We start from the raw sequence: 19,196 nt of genomic DNA, 5'->3' as shown, positions 1-19,196 counted from the left end.
TCTTTATTGTAACTGTTATGTCTTCCTTATATTGTAAAGCGCTGCACAAACTGTTGGCGCTATATAAATACTATGTAATAATAATAATAATAATAATATATGTTAAAGCATAACTTCAGTCTTTCCCTTCCCTCTGTTCTTGCTGCTCTGTGGTGTTTATTTTTAAAATATTTTACTAAAAGCCCTAATCTTCACCCAGATATTGCAATACCCACCCAAATTATTAAAATCACCTTCATGCTGGTAAATATAGGTGATATGAATCGTTGGGGCATACTATCACTATTCTTGGATGAAAGGCAGAACACAATGGCTGTGCATGTGACAAAAAGCTAGAGAAATCTACCCAACAAAATGTAAGAGTTATTATACATTAAACTTATTGAACTTTTTGACTTCAGAAAGTAACAAGTTTCCATGCTTGTTACTAGGGTTGTTTTTAAGTTCTCATCTTCACCTAAGCTGAATGAAGTTGGTTTAACCAATTAAAACAATTAACATCATTTTCAACCAGATTACCAGGTGAATCTGTTTCAAGGAAGTTAAATCAGCTATTATGTGGTTACACAAAAAGTTTATGAAAGAATGAATCATGGAGTTGCCTACAACAATCTCATTCTTTCTTATTTTGAATTATAACTGATTTCAACAACACCACTTTTATAGATCACACCATACAAGAGTAACAAAAAATTGGTTGTACACATTTGCCACGTTTTGTTATGCTCAACCTGAAAAATAAGGTTTTAAAATTATATGCATATTTATTTTATATTGTAAATAAAAACAGGACATGCAAAACAGAGTGAAAATCTGTTTTACATTACCAATTCAGAGTGTGTCCTCTTTACTGGAAATGTGTGTCATTCGACCTACTTGTGTATGAGGCCTTAAGTATTGTTTATCTTCAAGAATATTAAAATATCTTGTTTCTCCAGTTATAACCCTTATGCAGTATGCAAATGATTTGTTGAAGGCAAAAAGAAGGAAAAAGAAAGATGAGGAACAAAGCACACCATTTCCAATAGAATAGTCTATGTGAGTGCAGCATAGTGAACTGAGCTGATGAGGACCCAAGAGGCTCTCAGTATAAGCTAATAAGTATTTACAGAATGCCTCTCAGCATGACGGTTTCTGCTTAGATCACTTGACAATACAATTCTATTAAAGACCCTTCTGCAATTAATCCGCTTAAAGTGGTCTCCCAGGCAATCGAGGAGGATTATCTGTTTATCTAACTCTGTCAGCACAGTGAAGAGAACATGGTACACTGGGACTGAGTACAGAACAATTATGAGATGGCTAGAGATATCTGTAGTGGATAATAGGACGAAATAGACTCAAAGATGCAAAAAAATGTAGTGGAGAAAGAAACTTGCCAGGAAGAAAAACAGTTCTTTAGTAAATTAGGGAGTTAATTTTACACTATGACTAATTGTATGTATAGTCAAATAAAAAGGTTTTTTTTTTGTAGGTTAAGGTGATAAAGACAATACCCAAAACAGCTAATTAATAAAGGTTTAGGTTTTCTCACTGGCATCCCACTGAAAGTAGAACTCCAGCCAAAAAAAATCTAGCTTTGGATAGAATGTTAAAGAATTAGATTTGTCAGGCTTTTATTGTTGTCTTTGTCACTGGTGGGGAGTTTCAGCATTACTATTTGTTCTGCAGACCATAATCACAGAAATTCAGGGTACCGCCAACGGGGACACTTATCAGGTGGGATGTCTCCTTTTTGGGGAAATTTTCAATTACTTCCTGTCATACCTCTTTGACAGTTTTGCTCTTGTAGCTTTTGCCACTCCTGTGTTTTCCATATCCTCAAGGTTTTCAACTTTTATTGTAGGTATTTTTATCCCCAAAAGAGATAAAGAGGTGTGCAGTCACCCATATTTTCAAGGATACATCCAATGTATTTGATCAAAGGTATATTAAACAATCATAGATATAACAGGTTTCTTTGCACAACCTTGCATCTCTTCTGTGGCTAAAACATAACCACCATAGTGCCAAATAGTACCCAATCACTATTTAAGTGTAAGTTAATGTGGACTTACCCCAATTGGCAGTGAGAGTAAGCACCCAGCTTCCAAGACCTACATGGAGACTGAAGTATTCTCCACAAGCTTACTTCAAGGTGGCCTTATCCAATATTGGGTTTCTTGCTACCCTGCAGAAAGTAAGTAATCACTAAAAAGTATTTTATCATTTCACAAAAAAACATCACCTAATCGTAGAAAATACTACAGTTAAACAGATCTCCCCTGTGGCTCACTAGCTTCACAATAGCTAACAAACTTTTTCCATTTATAGAGACTTTACAGGTTAAAATTAAAGGGAGGATGAATTTACCAGTGCGTGGCAATGCCACTGTGTAATCTCCATTTCTGAGTCCATATTTTGATAGTGTCCAGCACATGCTAATGGCACAGGTGTGCGCAGCCTTTAAAATAAAGGTGTTGGGAAGGGTTCTGTATTGTCTGTAACGTTTATTAAAATGCCAACACAGAGTGCACAAAAACACTTCAAAACCACAATCTTACAATCCAGAGACAAGCTAGTTTTATGAAGCAACAACAAATTACACAGCCATATTTCAGAGACAATAGCCAGACATATAGTGCTGTTGCCAGAGAGCATGTAAGCAGCTTGATTGGGTAGCAATATAAGATTAAGAGACAAGACAGGTTTTATCCTGAAATAAAAATGACAGTGTATTACGCAATTCCCATTTTTATAATGTGTTACTATGAATACATAACATCCTATTGCAACAAATACATATTTCAACAGCAGGAGGACTGATTTTGATGAGAGAAATACAGATGCTCCTCGGGTTGTGCTCAATCGAGTTACGATTTTTCGCATTTCAGATGGAGTTGCTGTACAGTAGACTCCCAGTTATTCAGCACACATGGATCGGTAAGTGCTGGAAAACTGTTGTTTCTGGTTGCTTGAGAATTAATAGAAACTCTCAAGCAACCAGCCCTGAGGCGCTCGGTTTCCCTATTCACCTGCTGGCTCGCTTCCACAGCCGGTAGGTGGATGTAAACAGCCGTGATCAATAGCAAGACTGCTATTGGCTATTTCAACTTGCACTCACCCACTGAGCAGAGGAGCAAACCTAAGAACTTTCTCCCTCAGGTCCACTTCTCCTCTTAGTGGGTAGGGATTCAATAGCCAGCCTGCTATTGGCTACTGCAATTTGAAATAGCCAATAGCAGTCTTGCTATTGATTCCCATTGTGTACTGTCTGCTGATGACCACATCGGGTTACAATGGGTTTAGCAGAGCATATCATAAACCGAGGAGTGTCTGTATATATTTCTCTGGCACCATTATATAGACTTGAAAGAATTTTAGCAAAGATAAATTGAAGATTCTTACTCAATGCTCTTGTAGTGCTCTAGTATACAGTACACTAGGAAAAAATATTGCAGTACCTTTATCTGGATGCTAAGTGGAAGTTGTCTGCCTGCTATAATCACATGTTCACTTCATGCTTTGTAAAGAGAGAAATATTAGTTGCTGGGAATGCCCCTCCGCCAAGTCCTGGGTTAGACCGCGTTCGTCCTCACTATCCCAGCAGGGCAACTACCTTGTAGGAGAAGGAACGCTACTAGGAGACCGCTTAACAGATGTGAAGACTTTGAATCTGGCTTCCGAGAAGTGTAAAACTATTGCTCTTCGATTGCAGCCTCCTACCTCCCTGTGTACCTGGGACACATGTCCTTATCACTTCCCCTTGATGTTGAATTCTGTCCCCGCTTAATTCCATGTCCCTCCACTGCCCTCACATGCTCTGGATATGTACATTTATAATGTGAGGGGTTCACAATTGGAATCTTTAGACTACCTTTCACCCATCCAGTTTATTCCTCCATGGAATATTCTGTCATATGAACCTTCCACGAGGATTGCCCCCATTGCCATCACATGAGGTCTGTCTCACTTATGGAAATGTATACCTATCCATTTGCCTTTGGTCCATTGTCCTCCCTTTCAGGCTCAGTTTTTCTCATCTCAAACTTTTCTTTCAATGCTCCATGATGGATTACAGTTTGGGAAACTCCGTGAGGGCTAGTATTTTGTTGCCAGTTGTGGTTTTCTCATGACATGTATTTTATGTATAACACATTACGTGTGTTTTTGTTTATAGCTGTTCTCCTCCCGCAGAGTTTAACTTGTTATATTGTGATGTTTATTATGTACCTGCTGCCATTAGGTCTCTTGTTGGTGGCCGCAAGAGCTTCTGGGTGGTTTCCGCTATCCCTTCTCTTATCATAGCACTAATCCACTGAACAAGTCAAAAGGGGTAAGCCTCCTACACTACAGATCTATGAACTGGACATTGCAATCACAGCTGGTGGATGGCAATGGGCGTTTCCTGTTTCTTAGAGGTTTACTGAATGGTAGGTAGATGACTCTTGCCAATCTATATTTGCCCAACCAAGACCAATTCTGATTGTTAGAGGCAACACTCAACTTCCTTAAGGAGCTTACAGAAGGTTTGATTGTGGGGGGTTCCCTCGCCTAGTTCTCACAACGCTGTGCTAAAAAATAATCTATAAAAAACAAATAAACATCAAAAGCAACCAAAAATGTCCATTAGGAGACCATTGTCTTAGCATATAGTCCATCGCCTCTGGTGACTGTGGAGTGTGCACATAGAAGCACAGGATTTAAGTTAGAATCATCTGTACCATATTCACTGTGTTTTTTTGTCTCGTCTTCTGTGAAGCACATCATTATTATATAAGGACACAGGTTGCACTTTTTAATGGAGTATTTGTTCTGAATTGAAAGGACACTGGACTTTTTAGTTGGCTTTTGATGTCTATTTATTTTTATAGATTGTTTTTTATTTCAGTGTTTTGGGGTAATTTATGATGGAGGGTGATTTTATTCACTATTACACTTGCTGCTTAATAGTTCACTAGGATTTTAGGTAGGAGTAAGAGCTCAGATTGATTGGAAAATAGATTAACCTAGCTCTCGACCCATTTCTGGATATTTTCAGAGGAGCTTCCCATACATCTATACCCTTCCTCTGCAGATTCAAGCAGGCCCTCTATCAGGATAGACTGATTGATACATTAAGAATACTTAATACTCAAGACTTCTCTTACTATTCGGTAGTAAACCGGTCATTCTCAGGCTTTGATTATTTTGTATGCCTCAGTCATCACTGAGCTTGGTTACCTATGCCACAATTTAAACACGCACCATCTCCGACCATGCCCTGGTCACTATCTCTTATTTGGACCACCTGCCCCCAAACCGTGGGACTGGAAGTTAAATTAATCCCGCATACAGGAAGGGCCTTCTCAGGGGGAAAATTAGTTCAGCTGTCTCCCAACCCTTTTATGACAATGCAACCCCAGAGGCTTCCCCTTTGGTGTCGTGGGAGATGCACAAATGTGTCATGAGAGAACACTTCATTTCTAGAGGAGCAGCCCTTAAGAAAGCTCATCCTTCTAGTGAACATAGCTAGGGCTTGTATACCCTAACTCTGGAGATGGGAGATTGTGGAAATTAAATGCATGAAAGTCCTTACTGTAACCTTGTATCTCAGACACAAGCATTTCCGTCAACCTCTGAACGTTTTTTTTTACATGCTCTCAGGAGTATCTGTCTCCTTGGAGTCAGAGACTGGAGACAGAGCAGGGGAATAACAGGCAAAATCACCCCCTTTTTTTCTACGGAGGCACATAGTGGATCCTCTGGCTTCCCTCACCATTACCTTATTGCTTTCCCCTTCTCCCCTTCCTTGGTTTTCTATTCTTCTTCCCCCCTTTTGTCTTTCCTCCCCCATAATGTCCTTTGTTGCAATCTGCAACTATTAGTTAAAAATTGGATGGAGATTTTCATGTCCCCTTTCCTGCTATATTTGCTTTTATGTAATTTTAAAAGTCCCTGCAGATGTTGCGCTTCTATATGTAATTTTGTTTTTGGTTTACACATGTCTGATTTTGACTTATTGTTATCCTGCTTGACTTTATGTGAACGGTATTGTCTTTATCCTGTATAAATAAATAATTTACAAAATAAATAAATAAACAATAAGGGAAGAAGACCTTAGAAGAAGACTGGATAATGTTTAGATGCCACTCATACAGAAACAACATACCAAAGGATGTTTCATACCGGTAGGTTTGTGGTCTGTTTTAGAATGTCACCAACTGCACTCATTTAATTCAGATACATTATGATATTGCAAAGCAATAAACAATACCGTGTGAATTTGTTAGAACATTTTTTCTCCACATCCCATATAAAAAAAATTAATTGGTGCTCTGTTTTTGGAAAAGTTAAACATTTTTTTCTTAAAAATGTCAGCACTAAATAACTTTAATGAGTCGTTCACAACATATCTGTTTAATTGGTGTTTTACCTGGCAGTTAACCACACCTCCCCCTCAGTGTTTTTATGTCTGGTAACTGGGTATAGTCCAGGAAACACTCTGACTACTGGAAGAATCTCTTGTCTAGTGACAGAGCCAATGCTGGAAAGTATGGTTGTGGCTCAGAGGTTACAAAAGATTTCCAAACTATTTGTTCCCATAACTCTGTTTTAATATATTGTCTATTCGCCCACTAATGTGTGATAATACAAACATTACACTTCACTGCAATATTTGTACACTTTAAAGCTACACTAATAGATTTTTTATGAATTTTTCCATCTTAGAGAAATAAACACTGATTTTACATACACTGAGCACTATTTTTGAATACAGAAGGAGTGCCCAGAAATTTAGGAAAGAGCAGGTTATTTACAAAAAAGTTTTGCGATATAGGAGAACTATTTATCTATTCCCTATTAAGAAGACAGTTTATAGAATGTTGGCATTTACAGGCTATTAATCAGAGGGCTGTTGAGCACAATATTAGCAATGTACTTTTTCTGACTATTTGCCAGCAAACTGTTATGAGATACTACTGAATATTATATAAAATTTTCCATAACTTTTGTTGTTTTAACTGCAGCTTTATTGCACTTACTGTTTCAAAAGTCTCCTCCTCTTCTCATTCTTTCTGAAGCAAAACAAACCTAAAAAGCAGCTCCTGTAACATTTTCAGTAAGGCCCTGCCCTGTGCCGTACACCAATTCGTCAAAATATTCTTACTTGTGCACGTCATTCCTAAAACATGTCCACTTCAATTGAAGTCCACTTAACCTAAAAGTGAACATTTAAGCTATATAGGGCTGCAGCTAACGATTATTTTCATAATCGATTAGTTAGCCGATTAAGTTTGATTAATCGATTAATCGGATAAAAAAAAAGGGTTCAGTGATGGACTACTAGTTTCTATCGAGATTGTAGTCCATCACGGGAGCAAGCTTGGCACGGTGGAAGTAAAAAAAAAGAGTATGGTGTGCAATATAGTACATTATACAGCGGCGCAGTGCAGAATACCAGCAGCTATAGAGGAATGTAGCAATAGTACACTATACTATAATGTACTATTGCTGGGATTTGTAGTCCTCTGTAGCTGGGGTTATTCTGCATTGCACTGTATATAATGTATTATTGCTGGGATGCGTAGTCCTCTATAGCTGGTGGCATTCTGCAGTGCGCATTGTCCGGCGGGCGTGTGTCCGGCGGCCGTGTGCGCTGTGGGCATGGCGTCCGCAGCATGCATAGCGTAACTTGTGTATGGAGCTGCAAACAGGCGGGCGTGAGTGGAAAATTTAAATTTTAGCCGATGAATCGACGATGGAGTGGAAAACGTTCACAACGTTTTCCATCGTCGATTTTAATCGACTTAATCGAATAATTGTTGCAGCTCTAAAGCTATATACCAATGCATTGATTTGAAGTAATAAATAAGCCCTCACAAAGATTAAATAAGAAAAGTATTAAAACCATTTTACTCACTTAGTATATAAAACTTCATAACGATATTTGCAAGAGAATGATCAACTGTTATGCAAACCTAATGCAAAAATAATTAAGAGGCACAGACAAAGTACCACACAGTCCATTTATCCTGTTTTCACCCAAGATACACAATAGTAATACCTGAGATTCACAATGTACAGTTGGAGGGTTATGTGTTTTACATACAACAAACATTCATAAAAATAGACAATTAACTTGTAGGAAATAACACATCCCTGACTTCCTGCGGTATAGTAAAGCATGTCCTTTTGGCATCTCAGTAAACAGAAAAGACAGTAAAGCGGCTTATCTTTTATTTGCTTTAAATGCATATATACCATCCTCGAATTAGGAGTAAGCAAACAATAGTTACTATTCAAAACAACATTTTCAATAGTGTTCATATTTTAGAAACATTGAGGATAGGGTTACTAGAAAAACTAATTTAAAAAACACAATAATGAAAATATGATGGTTTCTGAATACCGGCCCCAGTGGCGAGCATACACACCAGGTTGTTACATCTCAAACACTAAAGCATATTGGTATGGACAATAAATACAATTTTGCTCTAATTTTCCCATTCCTCTGTTTTTATAAACCATCTCCAATGTACATTTATTTCTTGGTACTACAAAGATTTTTTTTTTGCTCTTGTTGCCTCCTGTTGCTTGTAGTCTTCTGATGAGATCACATGCGTCTCAGATAGTGCCATAAGCTGGAGGGTATGATGTTTTCCATTTTTCCCAGTATATAACTAAAGGGAACGAGTAACGTCACAAAACACTGGAAGATAGAAACAAAATTTAATATCAGTGCTAGACTTCAATAACTACAGAGGACACAAATGTTCTGATGAGAAAGGGAGCTACTGCTAAATATACAATACAAGGTTACAGAAGGTAAAAAAACAGATAGAGAAAATAAATATAGTTATACATTAGCTATAAGAATCAGCTCAGTGCATTCAGGTTTCAGATGCACGGTTTAGTAGTGCTAATAATCTAGATTTCCCACTTATTTAATCCAAAAAAGGCCTACATTTATGGCACATTGGTTTCTACGCTCATGAGGGTAGTGGCCACTGCCGACTGACTGGAGAAAGGAAGTCTTAGGCCACAACACAACTTTATCCTTATAGATGACTAGAAAAAGCTCCTTGCACATCAAAACCACTAATTCAGAGACGTGTCCAGCAGAAGTGCTGGCCATACAGAAGGCCACCACGTGAACGATTAAGGGCAGATTAATATCTCTAATCAGTTCAAAGTGCAGCTTCTGAAAGGTCAACTGGACCAAACTGAGGTCCCAGAAAGTAACTGGAGTATGAATGGGTGAACAACATGGGCCAACTCATGCACAAAGGCATTCACTAAGTAGTGAGTAGCAAGCAGTCTCTGGCTTGCCTTTCAGTTCTTTGAGTGTAATATAGCTAAAGCAGATATCTGACCCTTGAAGGTACTCAAGGTCAAATGCTGGAACAAGCAAAAATGTAGGAAGGATAAAATGCGTCCCATACAGTACTTCCTAGGATGAAACTTTCTGGCCTTGCACCAAGCAAAATACGCCTTCTACTGTAGATGCAATGGTAGACTTTGTAGGAGGTTGATTTCCTTGGCATAGGAGCATAGAGATGACAGCTTTCAAAAAGCCTCTGTCTCTCAGGACTTGGGCTTTAACAGCCGTGCAGTTGTCAGCATCTGAAAATCAGCATTAAATACCAATTAGTGTGATGGCAGGTCTGGACAGTCCATGTTAGGTCTGCCAGGGGACCTTCTGGGTCAGTTGGGAGAAATGAGGATCAATGGAATGGCCTCTGTCTTGATCCTGCAAAGGAGGTAAGACAAGAGTTTTAGTGGAGGGAAGGCGTAGATCAGGTGGGATTGATCTCACTGAGTCACCAAGGCATCCACTGCAAAGGATTGGGGATCCCTGGTGCTGGTAACAAACCAAGTAGATATAGGAACTGAAGGGCCACACAAATTTAAGTAGTCAGGGGACATTAACGTAGAATAGCTAACGCGTTGCAGGAGTAAAAAAAACACCCTCTTCATCAGGAATAATGCAAAAAATAAGGGAACATTGGGAATAAATATAAGAAATGATTGCAAGGAGTTTCAGGGCAATCCCTGCTTTCAATTATTTCAAGGTCCAAGGTTCCTATCCTGCATGCACACTGATAGTAGGGTCAAGTTAGAAGCTAATCAACCCACCTGCAAGTGTTTAGAGTGTTTGAGGAAACCATACAATATCCATTTATATAGTGCCCTGGCTCAAACTCGATTTCAGCCATTGACATCAGCTCTGCAAAGCAGATGTACTGATAACAAACCTTTCCAGTTTGTCAAACCTGGACACCCATGTTTGGTGTCCCCCTCCTGCGACCCAGGGCTTGAAACACATCTCCATGGAGGGACCACTTTACCTCACTTTTTTTTTAAGCTTCAAATGTGTACAGTGGACATCACCGGAAGGTCCACCCAAGCCAGAATTAGGTTTGCTTGTCTTTGAGCTGCACAACCTCTGGTGCTTCCTTGATGGTTGTTGAAAGCCACGACCATGAAGTTGTGAAACTAAAACCTGGTCGGATGACTCTGGACTTGAGAGGTCCAAAGCTGAATAGCATTGAATAGACAAACGCGTCCAGCGTTGAATAGACAACCAAATCGCTGAGTACCAGAATGGTTATCAGTAGCTGAACTCCTCCTCCTCCGACCAGGTCCCCCAGACTGAGAGTCTCTCCAGGACTCCGTCCCAACTTTAGGCTGGAATGTATAGAGAGCACCTTCCAAGAATCCCTGACTCCAGTGCTGGACTAGATAGCCAATATACCAGGGCAAGCTTTGTCTTGCTGGACAAGCAGATGGGAAGATCTAGGGATCTAACCTATTTGTCCCACACAGCTAGGATTTTGAGCTACACATGCTTGGAGTGAAACTGAGCATAGGGAACCATCTTGAAGGAGGCCACCATCAAGCCCAGGGCCTTTGTACGAAAGCCAATGACTGGACATCTCCTGAACTGTAGGGTCCGAACATGAGAGTGGAAGGATAGCAGCTTTATCCAGGGACAGGAAGACTCTGGAGAAGGTAGAGTCCAATACTAGGCTCAGGTACTCCAAGCTATGTCTTATAATGTATAAAAAATTAATATTTTTTATGTGGACATTTTTGGGGATCCTGACAGAAGAAAATAAGAACAAATATGAAATAGTTTCCCACAGTGCCAATTTGTTATTCTCTGGGTAAAATTAACAAAGAATTGATCATTTATTATTGTACATTTGCACCTATGCTTCCATTTTTTGAACAGAACAATTCTGTCTGAATTATTACTATAATGTTTACTGGGAAACAAGTAATTTTACTTGATTGCTGTTAGACATTGCATATTATTTCAAATGTATAGTTGTATAATGTAATGTTACGTGTTCACCTTTATGTGAAGGAATTTGACTAGCATTCCTGCTAAAAGTATATCTAAAGCCCCAAAAAATTTCTATCATTTTGGATAACGCAGGGGAGGCCTAATGCCAATGTCAGGGTTTTTTACCATCTGTGTCTCATTACGGAGATTTCCCTTCACTTCCTGCCCTGTAGATGCAACAGGAAGTGTGAAAATATCTTTACAATGTAATGCAAATCTCTATTTAAACAGCTATCATGAGAAAAAGTGTTCCTATCGGAAACATTTCCCCACTATTTCCTTACTGGTAGCAACTCATAATTTTGGATTTTCCGTGTCATTTCAGAATTAGAGGGAGTAAACCTCCCCAATGGGGATGCAGGCAAAAATAAAAGCCTAGCAAACTGCTCAATCCATCCAGCACCATGTCCATAACACCCAAAGTTGTGGTGCTCTTCTTAAGGTCAAAATTGGGTCACATAAAACAGATAAGACAGCACATAGCATCCACCGATGTTTCTGAAGGTGATAAGACAGAAAAATTTAACCAACCAGGTGAGTATATATACACATTCCTAGTAGGATAACACACAACTTTTCACCAATTCACTAATGCCTCCCTTATTTTTGAAATGTCTTTCAACTACATTCTGAATCTAAAGTACACTCACAGCATTTTGTGCTCTTTTGCTCCTAGAGATTTTGTTTGCCTGCTGACTTACAAGCATTTGAAAATTTGGGCATTTGCTATTTTTAATTTAGGAGAAATTGATGTGCTATGGTTTTCTTCCAAACCTTCATCTGCATTTGGAAGGGTTGCCACTATAAACATTTACACAAACAGGTGAATTTAGAGCTACATGGATACACCTATACGAATATTACAGGGGAAAGTAAATACCACTTCTGAGAGAAGTGGATTAAAGTGGCGACTCAGAACTTGTTAAAAATGCAAGTTTCTTGTAATAGAAGAAGTGAAAGTGCAATAATGCCACTTCAATCATGAAATTATACTCTTGAAATCACATTGAAAGTAAAAACATCTCTGAAAGTTTCACATAAAAAGGAAATATATTCAAATACATTATATAAATATAAAAATAAACTGGTAAAGTGTACTACATTCCCCTTACTAGTTCAATATTACACTAAAAACTGTTTAAAATATACATGCAAACACCTGATTAAAAACAGTTATCCTTTACAATATAAAATCTCCTTTGAGGCTGCAACTTCTGATTTTAGTACCAAGGAATTCTGTTATTTAAGTGGGATAGACAAGCACTTGTGAGCTCTGTTTTGCCACAGCAACACAACCTACTCTCTCCTCAGCCCGACATCAGGACAGACTGATGTCGCACGCAAAACCTAATATGGCCATGGACAAATTGATCGCCCAATTGCACTCCGCAAAGCCCTCACTACATATTCTACAACGCATGAAGCTCTTCCAAGATGACAAAGGCACATAGTGTGACCAAGGACTCGGAGATTGAGCCATCTTACTACCCTACTGGCACCCCCATAGACTACCAATACTTGGTGCAGAGGTGGCCATCAGATATTTCCACAATTACTGCTGACACTCTACAACAGCATATGTTGCACTAGATACCAAGGATAAATAGACCCAAGCAGTAGAACACAGGGTAGGTGACTTGAAGGATTGTAATTATAAATCATATCAGTCAGTGAAACATATCATTAAAAGGTATGCAAACCCTCACTGGCAAAATAGACAACCCTACTGGCAGAAACACGGTTGTGCAAAAACTATTTGTGCATTAGAGGACCCCCCTGAAACCTTTTCCAATAAACAAAAATTTCCAAAAATTCTGTTCAATCACAATACTCCAAGCTCTCTTTAAGATATTTCAAGTATGCAAAAATCATACTACAGGTGGGATCACAGCAGCTTACTATTATGCATATTTATGGCTCCATTTGATAACAAATCTTTTTCTGCTTACCTTGACTTCATCTCCTATCTTCTAATTGGATCAGGTTTCATTGTAGTGCTGTCCACTTGAAGACCACTCATGGGAAGGAAAACCTTTCTCTGCCACTCTTAGTGTACAACATAAACACCTTGACACTATGTTGACTGCAGGTGGTTTTAGAAGACGTATGGAGATATTACCATCTGGTGAAGAGGGACCATACACACTTCTGCCACACATGTTCACAGAGGAATGTCTAGGATTGATCTATTTCTGTCTAGGATTCTAGACTATGCAACTTCTAAGAAAAAGAAGACTAGGAAAAAATATACAGAGGCCTGTAAACAGGTCTGGGAGGCTTACCTGCTCTATAAGCAACTTCAGAACGCAGAATATTGGGTAGCTTGGATTCAGGCCAAACAAAACTACAGTATGACCATTGACTAACACATTATGATCAAGAGATCCGGTCACTGAAAGTGGTGGAAATCTTTACATTTGTAAATAAATCCAGTAAACTCCTGGCTAACTTGGACCACAGTCCAAGGCCCAACTCCACATATAATTTGTCTGGCTGACTCACAACTCACAGTACATTTTGATTCTAAAACCATTTAAAATATATTCGGCGACTACTACCAATCCTTATACACCACCAATTTTACCAATCCTCTGGGTGGAAAAACTTTCTTTGAATCTTTAACCCTGACCTTTCTCTCATCAGATGATTTAGCCCTACTAAATGCCAAACCTACTCTTCGAAAACTACACACTGCTTTCAAAACCTCCCTGCAGGCCAAAGCACCAGGACCAGATGGTTTAACCACCAAATTCAATAAGCTGTTACTGGAAGATGCTGCTTCCACTTTGGTGTCCTTATTTAATCATATTCTGCAGATTAAAGACCACTGAACTACCTTAAGTCAAGCCTACATCACACTGTTACCAAAAAAGGCAAAAAAAAAACTATTGCTGGCAGGATTCTACTTCACTACAGAGGTGTATACTTGTGTGTGGCGTGTTTATAAGGTTAGTAAATCAACCCCAATATCTCTGTTGAACCAGCATGTGAAAATCTAAACTTATGGCTATTAGGCTAGCCAAAATACACCCTAAGCATATCTCCCCCAAACAGGCAGGATTTGTACCAGCATGGGGCCAGAGACCTCATGGAGGTAAGGCGTTGATTGCATTTGCATAATTGGAGCTAGCATGTGTTATTTTCTCACCCAGAGAGAGGTGTTAAAACAGCATTGTATGTGGCAGACAATATATGTTTCTCCCCCCTCCCCCACCTCTATTTAAGCTTGGCTTTTCTGTTTGTACATAAATGTCCTCTTTCACAGCTCTTTTAAACTAGTCCTCCTCCCTGTCTAGGATGCGTACTTGACTGTCTTCAAAGGAGTGACCTTTTTCCTTTAGATGTAGGTACACTGCTGAATCCTGACCAGAAGGTTTGGCTCTTCTATGCTGTGCCGTACGCTGGTGTAACTGCTGTTTTGTTTCACTGACATACAATTCTTGATTTATTTTTTTATAGATATACCATGACCTGGATGAATGGGAACCTTCACAGACATACATAGGACCAGGTACAGCCAGGTCGCAGAGAACATATTTCCAATAAAAAAACAATAATTTTATTTACATAAGTTAAAATTTAATTCAAAAAGCATTAAAACCATGCTTGGAAAATAGAGACTCCACACAAAAATGTATTATAGTCGCATCACTTAATCCCTTGTTCAAAGATGAACAAACCTGTAACTATTCAATTAATGAATTCAGGCAAAAGGCTCCTTTCCTCAACGAGTTTCACTACAACAGTAGCTTCCTTAAGAGGCAGTGGAGATATATAGATCCAGCTTGCATGGACCAATACACAGAACAGATTGTGAAACACATCCACATCCATGCAGCGACTCCCCTCTGCTGCAGGAGAGGCAAGGGCGAGTGCAATCACTGTGACAGGACAATCCCAACCAAGGCCAGTGTAGCAGAAGCTGCTCCCTCATTTTTATTGGAAATATGTTTTCGGCTACGTGGCTGTACCTGCAATGCCCTCAAATTTCTTGTTTGGTCCTATGTATGTCTTTGTAGGGTGTGGTACCAGAGCCGATCCCCTTAGTTGATACTAGTATGTGTAAAAACAAGTTCCTGTTTGGCCAAATGAAACATTAATTATATCTACATAATTTAGAGTGACTGAAAAGACATCCGATCGCTTCTACCCAGTGGCCTTTCTAGGAAAAGCCATCAAGGGTATCTTGGGTCTTCTGCCCTCAGTGCCAATGGCAACCAACATGTATGGAATTGCATTTTAAGGAAACCCCTAGACATGGTGTCTAGGGGTTTCCTCAAAATGCAATTCCATACATGTCTTCTTGTACCTTACGTATTTAGCACAGTGTGTGTGTAAAGAATGGACATAGTGGCACTGCGCTTTTTGTTGCTTCCTCTTCATTACTAACATATGTCCTCACAAGCACCCTCTGCAAGTACTGTTTGACTTTTTGTGCCTTCTCTATTTCCTGGGCAATAGTTTATGAGTGTCCTCATCCACACTGCTGCCACATAACCACATCGCTGCAAACACTAGTTAAATGTAAATCTCGGGGAAAGGAGAGATGCCCGTTTAAACTGAAAAAAGTGGACTGGCAAAATACCTACCCTTTAGGGCACTGGAGCTAAATCAATATAAAAGGGGCCACAGGTGGACAACTGATGGTTACTAATTTTAAGAGGAACTTTACAATTGGTGGGGCTCATAGAAAAAGGGGCTGCACATTGGAGGGCTGTTGGCGAGTGGGCATTGAGGGGATGGGGGTGGATTTCCTTTTGTTGCCAGTGGCTGAATGGTGTGGCATGCTAGCAAAAGTAAGGTAACTATATGCTGCTGTCGAGGGTTAAATTAAAGTGAACCTGTGAATTTGACTTGTGTAGCAAAGCACGTTCATTTTAAAACTGGGTCATGTGACCAGACTTAGGGTTGGGTCTCCAGTGGTCTGTTCTAAAGCAGACTTGGTTGCACACACCTATGGTAACATCTGAAAGGTCCAGATATTATATAAGCCCTACAAACCAAGTTAATATAGTGGACAGTAGCAGTGTATACATGGGAGGATGCAGTAATTAACCAGCTTATCCTTGTAACAGTCTATACTTTAGTATACTTTAGATTCCCCTCACATCCTCCATATGAGAAAGCTTTGGCTGCAGTTTGACTTTAATTCATACAACAAACAGTAATGTACAAAGCGCAATACACTACAGCAATTAGAACAGTTTCCCTGATCGTGCTTCTGTACTAGTGTTTTGCACCTCATTACTCTCCGCAATGCCTTATTCAATAAGCCTGTATGAGTAATAGAATCTATGTCACAAGATAACATATGTAAGGTTCAGAAATACAAAAGCACATTTTACTCAACACTTTTTTCAAAGATGTGGCCCGCTCTGAACGTGCTGACATTGTAGACATGTTTATACGACAGATTCCTGTTGCAAAGCCAAACTTAGGTCCCTTATGAATATCAGCAAACGTTACCTTTTTTTTTAACTTTGTGGTGTGGTTTCCAGCGTTACAGTTTCCCTTCCCATGCTAGGGAATGAAATTGCATGCAAAATAGTTTGGCACCTGTCTTCAGCATTGTTTTCAACATGATCCATACAGGCAAATCATCCCCTATGATTTTATTTTTATTTTAGTGATGACAGCAACTTTTAAAGGAATCTCTCTTCACATGACAAAATTTAAAGGGATAGTTTCTATTCTTCTCAGAAAAATATCCATACCTCTGTTATTGTTAGAGCAAAAAAAAGAAAAGTGTGCAGGTAACCCCCACCATATATGTAAAACTTTCAAATTCATCTAGGCAAGTTAAAAATATTATTAAATGTTTTAGTGTTCCCAAGGCAGTTTCAATGTGAAGAAGCATCAGAAAATGTTCAAGAAATTATTTTCTACAAATGTGAATCTACATTGTATATTCCTGTATGATTAGAAGAGAATGTATGCTATGTTGTGTGAAGCTGTTGACAGATTTATGTGTGTGTATATGTAATTTATGGGTTTTCCAATCTAGTACCTGTTAAGGGGAACACAGAGTCAGCAACAGTACTTAAAGTGACACTAAACTCAGGAGTTAAATCTTAAAATGTATTCAAGTACCTTAACTATTAACAAAGATGTATCTTATTTGAGTATCATTCAGCTGTAGATCCTCAAATCATCTCTGAATTGGTGCTGACATCGTCCTTCCTTCTGGAGGGTGACTACTTTTGTTCCCCATGGTCCCTGTGTGTGCTGTAAAGTAGCCACTGCTCCAAGCTCGCTATAGACTATAATCTCAACACAATTTATTAAACTAAAGGCAGGATTGTAGTCCATCAGAGGAGCAATCTTGGTGCTGTGACCACTTTACAATAATGACCTCTAAAAAAACCAAAACAGAGATCTCTGTGCTTTTTAGCATCTATATGGATTGGAAGCCACGACTTATATTCCTTGCTCAATGCATAACTGATATGTGCACCACCACAAAAAAAAACAAAAAAAACAAATACAAACTCATTTTGTTAATTTGCCATTCTGCACGGCAATCATTTACAGACAGAGTGTGGATCACACAAATGGCTAGGGTGATGCCAATAGGATACTATATGAATCAGGTATTAAGCATTTTTTTTTAAACTCAGTATGGAATATTTATGTCTTCTATAAAATCAAAATACATGTGTGCACAAAACATGTAGGAGGCAGACAAGACAGGACCAGTGTTCGCATTTTAAGTGATGGCACTGAAAGTGTTACATGCCAAGTGATTACACTTGACTGCCACTCTAATATAGATTTGGAAAGTGAGAGGATGAGTGAAAGCTTTTTAGAAGTCATGATCAGACTTCACTGTGAAGCCTTTCAAAAGATGATTAACAAAAAAGAGCAGACAAGGGGAGAGGAAAATACATCAGACACAGCATTTAATAAGAAAATCCTTCACAGTCAGGGTTTTATTGAAAGAAAATCCTGAATTCCCACAGACCAAAGGGATCAGAGAATCAAAAACTTCAGCTATGGCCTGAGCTAAAGCAGTTTTGGCTCTGAAGTTCCTTGCTAGCATCAAAGTGGATAAAGATTCTTAAATCTCCTTCATCTGCACAGAGGTGAGAACAATGCCTTCATCTTACATGAAGGCAGTAAAACAGAAAGACAGGATGCAGTCAGTGTTAAGGGAAGGTGGAAATGTGCTGTCTTATTACCATATGGACAGAGATCCAAAAATGTACAAAAAAAAAAAACTAAGTTGCAGTAATTTAAATTGAAACACATTGTCATTTTCATACCTGCATTTTGGGTCCTAAAAATGTTAGCACTATGTAACAAAATGTAAAAAGCAGACCTCTTCAAAAAAATCAGCATATTTCTCAAAATGTATTTCTGAAGATGAATCAGAATATTTAATACATTTTATATTGTTCTGTGCCATGTAGCAACAATTGTCATATGTCAACTAGGTTTTTTCACGTTATAATGCCTGTGTTCCATTCTTACAAGAAGCAAAACAAAGGCCATAAGAAAATGTGCAGATTTTAAAATTATTACCAGCAAAGTGTTGTAGTGCATTACAAAAATTCCCTAAACTAAATTCTAAAATCAAATTTTTTTTTTATATAGCTGAGAACGTAAGCTGTTGCCGTATACCTTTACTTACATGATTTGATAGATCAGCACCACCTGCAGGACGCTCTGAAGTAGCTAGGCAAATAACCACTTTCACACGGTTGATATTTGCATAGAAGCAATGTCAAGATACCAAAAACTGCACTGAGGCATGGGGGATTTGCCCATTCTCAGCCACTAAAGTGGAGATTGTGTGTATGTTTCAATGGCACAGTTTGCCTAGTGTTTCAATTTAAATGTCAATAGAAGCAAATGCAATTTTAGAAGAAAAAAGGTGTTATCAAGC

General features: G+C 38.8%; 1 protein-coding gene across 1 annotated transcript in view; it reads right to left on the bottom strand.

The window, feature by feature from the left end:
• Positions 1-8,550: 8,550 nt before the first annotated feature.
• The window catches only part of LOC108790555 (suppressor of tumorigenicity 7 protein homolog), a 126,199-nt gene continuing 115,553 nt past the window's right edge, over positions 8,551-19,196 (bottom strand). The window contains exon 15 of the mRNA XM_018560842.1: positions 8,551-8,671. Within this exon, the coding sequence (XP_018416344.1) occupies positions 8,576-8,671 (96 nt within the window). The 3' untranslated portion in view covers positions 8,551-8,575. The remainder of the gene's footprint in view (positions 8,672-19,196) is intronic.

This window comes from Nanorana parkeri, unplaced genomic scaffold (genome assembly GCF_000935625.1).
Source record: "Nanorana parkeri isolate BGI_ZX_2015 unplaced genomic scaffold, ASM93562v1 scaffold481, whole genome shotgun sequence".
In the NCBI taxonomy this organism is placed as follows: domain Eukaryota; kingdom Metazoa; phylum Chordata; class Amphibia; order Anura; family Dicroglossidae; genus Nanorana; species Nanorana parkeri.
The sequence above is the reverse complement of the archived record's forward strand: the minus strand, read 5'-3'. Positions and strand labels throughout refer to the sequence as shown.